General features: G+C 36.1%; 1 protein-coding gene across 1 annotated transcript in view; it reads right to left on the bottom strand.

The window, feature by feature from the left end:
* ANKRD12 (ankyrin repeat domain 12) overlaps positions 1-9,369 on the bottom strand; it is a gene marked incomplete at its 3' end in the record, with an annotated part of 34,370 nt that extends 25,001 nt beyond the window's left edge. Inside the window, exons 1-2 of the mRNA XM_009587325.1 lie at positions 9,232-9,369; positions 347-494 (exon numbers count right to left, since the gene is read on the bottom strand). Coding sequence (XP_009585620.1) covers positions 347-494; positions 9,232-9,318 — 235 coding nt within the window. The remainder of the gene's footprint in view (positions 1-346; positions 495-9,231) is intronic.
* Positions 9,370-10,109: the final 740 nt, after the last annotated feature.

Raw genomic sequence — 10,109 nt, forward strand, 5'->3', positions numbered from 1 at the left:
GCTGACAGCTGCGTCTCAAATCAAGTCACTTACACATCTTTTCATCAGTTTACTTGTTTAAGCAAATGGACCTCTAGAGATGACAATGAAAAGAAAGATTTATTACTAAAATAGAAGGAAAAGAATGAGGTTAGGAAACAACTGGAAAATGTAGATAAACTATGCTGGCATGCTAACTCTTGCTAATGATAGGATGAAAGCCTATCAGACTGAGATGCAACAATCAGAAGCAAGCAAGCAAGCAACTTTTATATTTAGTATCCTTTTTTATAGGGAAAAAAATAATCAAGATAAAAAACATAATATACAATTAATTAAATTAGTTAAGGAAATAAAAAGGTTCTACCTGTGTCTGAATTGCGATCTTCATTTCTGGATGGACTAATAGTAAAAGGAAGTTTACGTTTCATGGAAGACTTTTCTTTCATCTCCTTCCCCACATCACTCCTATCCACTTTTGGAGTTTTGCTGTAGGATGCAATCTTGTCCTTGCTCTAATATAAATAAAAAGTACACTAAGTAATTTTTGCATAAAGCAGAATAGTCTTATAACGTATACAGACTGAAAAGACTGCTGTGCGACAATGTATGTGCATGTGTGTATGTATGTGTATTACGTAGTTTATTCAAAAACTTTTAAAGTAACCTCACTAAAAATAAAAATCCTTTCTTCTTAAAATTAGTATCTTCTGTGTTATTTCTACTTCCAGATACATCACTGTAGAACTGCTATTCACTATTAGAGCCTTAATTAGTAAGCAAAGGAACAACACAAACTGGGCAAGAATTTGCTAAGTCTTAAGGACTATCCCAATTTCCTTCCCTGACCGTAACATAATAATCACATTAAAAGCACATTAAAAACCCACACTGCAATTCAGACTGTGAATAGTAACACAGTAACAACAAAAAAACCCTCTAACAACCATCCCCTGCCTCCACCCGCACCCCGTAATCCATCCATACAGAACTCCCTTTCTGTTTCAACAAGAATAATAGTGTAGTGTTTCATTTTCTAAAGCAAATTTACTGAGAACTTAGAAAATCTATGAAGAAACTTTTTAAAGTGGTATCAACTTCAGAAAAAATAGGTACAAGCTATTTGGAATTTTTAGTTGCATAAATCTGGGATTTTTTGCTTATAAAATGTATTTCAAGATAAACAGAGAAAAACCCGGATGGGTACAATATTAACTTATGTTTGATTACTTTGGTAATATAGGAGGTCAAAGTATGTAAAAGATAGTAGGTTACTGAAAAGACTGCTTGAGAGAACCCTGTGCAAACCCTAATATTTTGGCCTACCAATCAAGATGCAATATAGAGACATAACATCTTCTGTTCATTACATGCTGCAGAAACACATTATCCAAGTATGTCAGCTATCACAACTCCACAGCTTTTTATCATTCTTAACAGATGATCAGATGAAACCACCAACAGATTCATTTTCTGAAGGTAGAAAAGGCACATACACTTACTTGCCAATCAGAAAAACCAAAGGCTGCTCCTTGGTACTTTTGAGCAAGAAGTTAAAAAATTTATTCTGATTAGAGGAAAACTAGAAAATAACTTCAAGTAAAGGTACTGTTCTCGAGAGCACCTGTCCTTTATTTAAAAACAAACACAGGTAAGAAGAGTAGTTTGATTATATCATCTGACACTCTGAGTTTAAACTGTTGCCAAAGGGGTAGGCAGAAGTGATTACAAAAAGAACCTGCAAACAAACTCTACTATCTTCAACTGACAAATGTCTGTACCAGGGAAATCACAAAAAAGGGACCAGTTTATGTCAGGAGAATTCCTGAAGTAAAAGGTTGATGCCCCCAGAGAAAACCTATCTTCACTCTGAGTTTGGAAATCTGAAAAAAACCAAAAACCAAAATCCCCAAAAAACCAAAACGCAGAATAAAACCCACACACCAAAACCAAAACCAGCCCTCCTCCAAAACCCCAAAGGAAACAACGAGCACCCCCCCAGCCTTTTTCTTACATGCTAGAATAAGAAAATCTAAAAATCTAAAACCCCTTAAGACTTCCCTAAGCCCTTGGGAGATAAAGTATCTGTGCTATAACGTTTGAAAGAAGCTAATCAATCTAACGCAACTGATCATTTGCAAATGCATCTCTAAGTTGACAGAGCAGATCCGAACTCCATTAAGCCCATTCCGATCTCTTCCACTACACATAAGAGTTTCACCACTTCAGCCCAATCTCACCAAGAGCTCTCTCATCCCTTGTTCTAAACAATCCAATTATTTCTCATATGTACATGTGTACACTTCCCACAACATGATAAAGTGGTATTAAAATCTTATTGCTTTCTCTAGAATATTATCTTATGTGAGGTACAACACAATAGAAAGGATCAATTTAAAATAATTTCCATTTCCTAAGCAGGAAACATTGGTTTCAGCTTGTTCTGTAGAAAAAAAGGCAAACTTTTTGCGGTTGGTAATCCTTAAAAATAATCACTTTTTTTGGTACTAATCAGTAAAATACATTGGTAAGTGTTCACAAAGAGATACAAGCTGCGTAAATAATTTGATAGCTTTACATTTATTCTTATTTTTAAATTGTACATATGCATTATATTAAATATTATGACTGATGCATTACTTTTTTGATAATCACTGAATATCAATTTTGTGATGATCTAATTAGGAGGAGAGCCAGTTCAAAATGCATACTTTCAGATAAATAAAGATCCATTGAAAATGGAACAACAGGCTATACACAGAAAACACAGAAACTGAAAAATGAGAGTATTTTCTTCCTTAGCTATTGTGGAAATAAACATTTAGCCACCACCAGTGGTGGATTTTCCAACCCAAAAGATGCAATGAACAGGGTGTTTGAGAAGTCTGTACAAATTCAATGCTATTTAGTATTTTCAGTGACAATGCTGAAATAGAGATGCAATTAGATATGAAGACACCATCACAACCAGGAGAGAGGGAGAAGCAAAGAGCACTGGCAAAGGGAAAACAAAATGATAGCAAATTTGAACAGTCTAAATACAAAACAAAACGGGAAAAGCCAGGATAAAACCAAGGTTCTACAAATTGATAAAAATAATTAACTGTACAATCACAAGACATCCACATTAAAAGCCACAGAACTCTTAACAGCCTCCTGGATTCAACTTCAAGTAAAGGAAGGCAAGAGGAGGTAGCAAGCCCTGCAGGTTAGAACAGGCATTTTGATTTAAAGAGTGAGCATTCACTGTTCCAACTACTCCTGGTCACTGCAACAGCACAGACATCTCTTTTTCAGGGTCCAAACCAAGGTTCAAAATTCAGCATGAATAGGTCTATGTATTAGTTTAATGTGATCCATGGAGGCAACCCAAAATGAAGTTGACGTCTTTTATAAAGGAACCTGTAACTTAGAATATCTGTGGACTTTCTAAAGAGGTTCATTAATCTAAAGTGAAAACTGCCAATCAAATAAAACACCGAAGACATGATAATATTCAGATACATAGACTATTGCTGCAAAGAGAAAGCCATTACATACTCTCTATGTCCACTACAGTTAGAAAATATTTAATGACTTTAGACCGCAACAGGAGACAAGCAAATGTTATTTATCCTTCTACTAAGTATTTAACTCTATGCTGGTCAGCATAGTTAAGTGTCAGAATAAACTGCCCAAGGAGACTGGAACTTCCATCAGTCAAGGCTTTAAAGAAAAGGTCTGGCAAACATCTGTCAAGAACCGAGTACAGCTTATTCTACTCTGGGGCAAATGGATGAACTGGATCTGCATGTCTCAACATTTAATGCATGCCTCACTGGAGGATGTAGTGACAAGGAAGAATTTTCTCTGTCAACAAAACCGTACTAGTGTGCTATGATGAGGAACACATTTTTAATCTGTTCAACAGAAACCATCTCAGAAGGCTAACAAACAGCAGTCTGGACAATCTCTTGATATCCCATTCCAGCTCTATTGTCTGGTACCACTACAATCAATGACAATACACAAAAGGAGACAAGAGTGCCATATAATCTAGCAGATGTACTAAGCCCTAGGAGAATAAGCATTCTTTTTCTCCCTATCAAAGATAATTACATACTGAAGCGTGTTCTGCATGATATTAAAATGGCTTTGGGCACTATTGTTGGACTCTTCTAAGAAGAGAGTTAATTCTTACAAACCCCAAATGTGTTTCTCCTTTGGACCACATATCCATCATTTACTTCCTGAGTTTTGGCCATGTAAGTTCTAAAGTATAAATTCAGAAAAATTAAAATTTCATTATATTCTTATCTTTATAAAATATTTCATTCAAACACTAAATGGTCTATCTGCTGTACACACTCTTACAATTTTTTTATTTATTTTATGCTCCCAAGATGAGCAACTGAAATAAAAATACGTGTACCCTAAAGTGTATATGATATAAACTCAGCTTATTAACAGGAATGTTATTCCTAACGATTTTTTTTTAAGCTCTCAGAAGACCTGAACACATAGCTGATTCACATAGCTATTTACTGGTTGCTAGAACAGCATAATAAGCATTAACTTCCACCAGACAAATATGAAAGATTAAGTCTCATAACAACAGTAACTTTACTACATTTCTCAGTCAACAGCTAAGAGCGCACAACAGTAAGAGCTAAACAATGTATCAACTACGAAAAACAAATCCTGCAAGTGTTTTTTCTTTTATCTTAATGTATTAACCATTGGAATAGTCTTACACCATATATTTAGGCCATTACAGTTTTTATTTTGAGAAGAAGATGAGGAATTTTTTAGGTAGTGGTATCCTTTAACATTACTGTTCATTTGTAAATGCACTGTTTTGTGTGAACACTATTTTACATTAGGCCTCCTCTGCCTACAACACATCTATGAACACTTACGGGAACACCAATAATTAAACTACCCATCTTCTATTCATTTACAGTCTGTCCTGGTTCCAGCTGGGACAGAGTTAACGTTCTTCCTGGTAGCTGGGAGGGACGGGGTGTGTGGTTTGGGTTTGGTACAAGAGGAGCGTTGATGGCCCGTTGATGCTTTGGTTGTTGCTAGGTGGTGCTTGCACCGGGGACTTTTCAGCCTCCCATGCTCTGCCAAGTGCAGGGGAAACTGCGGGGGATGGGGAGGAGGATAGCCAGGGCGGTTGACCCAGCTAGCCAACAGGGTATTCTATACCATGTCATCCTCAGTATAAAAAACGGGGGGGGGGGGGCTCCCCCCATTTGCAACACACGGTCAGCGAGCAGCTGCATCGGGCATCGCCTGCTCTGTATATTCTGTTATTGTTGTTGTTGTTATCATCATTATTATTATTACTGTTCTACTTTGTTTTATTTCCATTATTAAACCGTTTTTTATCTCAACCCATGAGTTTTCCTACTTGTGCCCTCCCAATTCTCTCCCCCATTCTTCTGGAGGCAGGGGGTGAGCAAGCGGCTGCGTGGGGTTTAGTTGCTGGCTGGGGTTAAACCACAACACAGTCATAGAGATTAAGATCCACAAGTAGTTCAAAGACATTTCTGCTTCAATAACAAAGTGGACACAGAAGCAAGTAAAAGCAAGTTTACATAGCAAAGTGCAGAAGTGGTTTGACTATACTATTCTACAGAAAAAATAAAAAGCCAAAGCTACATGAAAAATACAATTAGAATGCATTTTTTGTACTAAGGACCACAGCAATTATCTGAATGTTGACAGCCTCAGGGTCTTTTCATGCTACTAAAAGACACAGGCATCTCTGATGGCACAATGAATGGTCACTCATTGGTTGCATAATACTGAGAAAAGTGTGCGGACAAGAGGTATTTTCCAGATTAATCAAGACACTTCCATATCAAAATGCCACTAAAGCAAAAATTTTGCTTTAGTATCCCTTTCACCTGCAGCATCAGTACTTCCTTACATCAATTACATTAGACTAATGAATCCATAACTTTCTCATAAGAAGTTCTAATGCCTCAAAGACCATTGTTTTTAAATTCATCGCTGCAAATATTTACATATTGAGAAAAACCTTATTTGTTTTACAGACATTTCCACTACTTCCTGAAGATACTTCATTTAAAATGATCACTGTTGATTTGGCCTGGTCAATCTTCACTTCAGAGTTCTTTGTCTGTGTGTATAATACAAATTTGCCCTCATGATTTTATGTTGTTCAAACTCAAATTTTACTCTTACTGTATTGTCTGTTGAATTTTAAATAATTTCCTAGGCTGAATTAGAATGATTACATTTTGGCAATATTTTGTTGGCCAGCTAAACACTGCTGACAATCGCTTGTCCATGTGTTAGAGAACAGTTTGTGTGACTGTTTAAGTGACTAACATCTTAACCATGTTTTCAATTTTCTCAAAATATGACAAAAGCGACCAGACTGTATCTATCATGCTAAAAACCTGAATACAGGAATATTAACTGCAACACTTAAATAATTCTGTAATTTTATTTAGGATCTCACATTTTCAGTATTACATATATCAATTTATACCATACAATCCCCAAACCAAATCCTACATTATTCTAATCTCACATTATATTATGCCAAGGTAGATAGCGAGCAAGACTGAACATAACAGTGCAAGCACTTTATCAGTTTACTGTTTGGTATCGATCTAGTTAGTCCACCATTGTGCTTCCATACATGTGTCCTTGGTCAAACTTCCATCTTTCTCCGGACTTTAATTTTCTAAGTAATCCTGCCTTCACTGGCATCTTCATCTCAAATACCAGGCAAGGTAGAATCTGAACCTAGCACATTTGTCCATGCTTCTAATTCCTGTACCGGTGATGAGTCTCAACAACAAGCATTTCCTTGTTAGAGCAGCCAGTTAAGGAGAAACCTTCACCCAAACCAATATGACAATGAAAGGGGTTTATGCGACCATTAAAAATAGAATGTTAATTTACTCCTTTCTAAATCAAAACAAAATTTGCCATGTTGCCTGGTGGTTAAATAAATGACACCATGCTGTTTTGTTCTCTGGACGAAGTTATTCATATTTTCATATGGATTCATATCTTCTTCTGGTGAAAGAGCGCTACACATATCTGTTTCAGAAGATTACCTAACTTTGTAGAGATTGCAGGATAGGGTGGTTAAATGGCTCAGCAGACATAACTGCTACTGTAATTAGTAGATCAGAGGCAGGAGATTACTGGAGAGGCAGGTGTCAAGACAACCAGCAAATACTGAACTGGGCACAAGGATCACTGCTAAGTTAGTTCCTTTGGCAGTGGCTGCAGATTCAACAACCACTCTGGAAACTAGTATTTTTCTAGTATGGCAGCAAGCAACAGGGAGAGGAAGTGAGGGGGAGTCAGAGGTGGAGAGTGGAGGAGGAAAAGGGGCCTCAGAAGTAAACTCTCTATTTTGATTTTTTTTTTTTCCCCCCAACTCAGATTGCAGAGCAATTTGTATGTAAAAATTCAAAGCCTACAAAGGAAGAAAAAAATCTGCACTATAAAAATATGATAATCTATTTCTATATGTTCAAACCTACAAACAAATGCATTCCAAGCATTTCAAGCCATAGCTTTAGCAGAGAAACAGGGAAAACTTAAAAATCGAAACATTCCAGCAAATCCACTATTTTTTATTTGATGAAAGTGAACAAAAGATGAAAATTCATTTGAACCTCTGTGTTACAGATTTTTTTAAATTAAAAACACAAATAAAGCTTGAAAAAAAATTACGTAAGTCAGTTTTCCTAGCACAAGCAGCTGTTGATTATGTCTTCAAGATTTTCCTGTATCAAAAGCTTTTTTCAGAAATATTGGTGTTAAGATAACAAGAGTTTATAAAGCCAGAAAATATTTTTTTAGTTAAATAAATAACCTAAAATCTTTACAAAATGTAGCTTATTTACAAGTGTAAATAAGGCAGTACTGAATACCACTAAATTTCATTGCAATAGCCTTCCAGTTCTTGCTGCTTGTAGGCCCCAGAGTTTCCCTTCCTTATTTCCAGTGTTGAATGACACTTCAATTAACTTGACCATATCCCAAACAAGGACCAGAACAAAACAACAACAACAAAAAAACCCAACATTTTTTCATGCCTTTACTAGTAAGCCAATTTTCTTTTCCCCATTTTACTCTGTTATCTACTTCTTATTGAAGTACTTCAACCCAGCTAGCAGAAACTACCCTTGCCTCACTTTACTGGGACCCATAAAACAAACTGGGAAGAGACTAAAACTCTAATGTTTTCTATGAATGTTTTCAGAAGACAAACAGTTTGAAGCGGATGCTGGATCTTCTCATCTTTTCCTATTTTTTCATCTCTCCCTGTCTTATATCCATTCATTAAGTGGTCTTACAGGGAATACAGACTTCAACAAAATAGTAACAGTAAGTATGACCACACACATACACACACACACACAAACTCCTTTTCCAGAGAAAACAGTTTTGAACATCATCTGGGAAATAAATGGATTCTCCCTCCTTAGGGCAATATACAACTCATCATTCAGAATACAGAATATTATTCTATCTTTTGTTATTCATTAGTACTACAGATAAACTCATCTGTTGTGCAAGTGTACCAGGCAAACAAAACGGAGAACTGGGTTATTTGCAACTTGGCTCCAGAAGTTTGAAAATGATAGGATACTTCACATTTATAAACAACAAACCACTCTTCAGTATTACTGGAGTTTGCATACTCCTTCATTCTCCAACACTCAAAAATGGATTGTACAGTTTTTGAAGTGGAATCCCTTGTACAGGAGTTACTCCTAACCCTTCTGCAGCATTTGGCTTTCAAGTCCTCCTAACAGAGGGAACAAGTCCCTGTGTTGCAAAGGAATATAAGAAACTTATGTTTGTTCATTGGTCTGTGCTGTGACACAGGCCTTCAGAAAAGTTTCATGTGTTTGTTACAGAGAGTTAGACACTGTAAAATTAAATAAAACATGAATCATTGTTCTTGTGAGTGCATAAAGACTTCATACGATGTAAGATATGTAAACCACACGCTAACTTACATCAAATAAACACAACGCGTCCAGCTTCCTTTTGAATTAAGTTGCAAGTTACAATAAAAGGCATAAATTCTGTTTCCTAGTTTAATTTATAGTTAAAGCCATGTAAAAACTTTTTTTTTTTCCTGCACTCAAGATATCAGAATACAGATTTATATTTCTTTCTTCCCATTACAGTAACAAAAATTGTGATAGAACACATGCTCTTCATTACACTGAAATTAAATGGACATGAATATAATTTTGTTACCTTTCTTGCAGTTGGTTTTTCCACCATGGTGCTATCACTGTCAGAATTTTCAACTTGAACTGTTTTTGTAGACCCAAATTTGGGCATTTTATAGCTGTTTAGCTAGCTGTATCTTGTATCAGTGGGTTCATCGTGTGTCTGAAAAACAACCAACCAACATTATATAAATATACACACCTCAGTGTCATTTCAGGACAAATGTTGTTACTGCCGATGGTAGCAGAGCTGAATAGTACCCCAAAAAAGATGACTAACAATGACACCTGACTTCAAGCATCCCACTCATCTGCAGCTCAAACCTTGGGGTGAAAACCCAAAAGGTCTAACACGGCTACTACTGGGGACAGTGTCATCAAAAAACACCAAGTCAGTTGCTGAACTGCCTCATCCCTCTAACTTACCTCTTTGGCAGACCTAACACTTTCGGGTATTTGATGGCTTATTGGTTCAATATCTCACTTAATTTTATAGGTAATAAGATCGGGAGAATGCACAAGATCATTTTTAGCAATAGTGTGAAGAGAAATTAAGCTTTCTAGCCTGGGAAACTGAAATATTGTCTACCCAAAATATTATGGAAAGAAGGTCAAATCTTGGTGATTTGCTATCCTTTTGTTGGAACAAGAGATAGATGTTAGAAGAAAAATCTCCTAAAGCTTAGACCTGGAACTAGAAACCTTAATTTCCACTGTCTGGCAAATTAATTACATAAGCCATTTCTATATATATTTATGTAAAGCTCTAAGAGCTCTATGGTGTTTCATCTCCAGGCCACACCAAGTAAGTGTCATTACAGATTCACAATTCATCAATTTTGATTTTTTCATGTTAGTTTTGATTCCACTTTTCTTCAAGAGAAGCAAAATATCTTTAATACA

Source organism: Fulmarus glacialis, unplaced genomic scaffold, assembly GCF_000690835.1.
Source record: "Fulmarus glacialis isolate BGI_N327 unplaced genomic scaffold, ASM69083v1 scaffold1031, whole genome shotgun sequence".
Lineage (NCBI taxonomy): Eukaryota > Metazoa > Chordata > Aves > Procellariiformes > Procellariidae > Fulmarus > Fulmarus glacialis.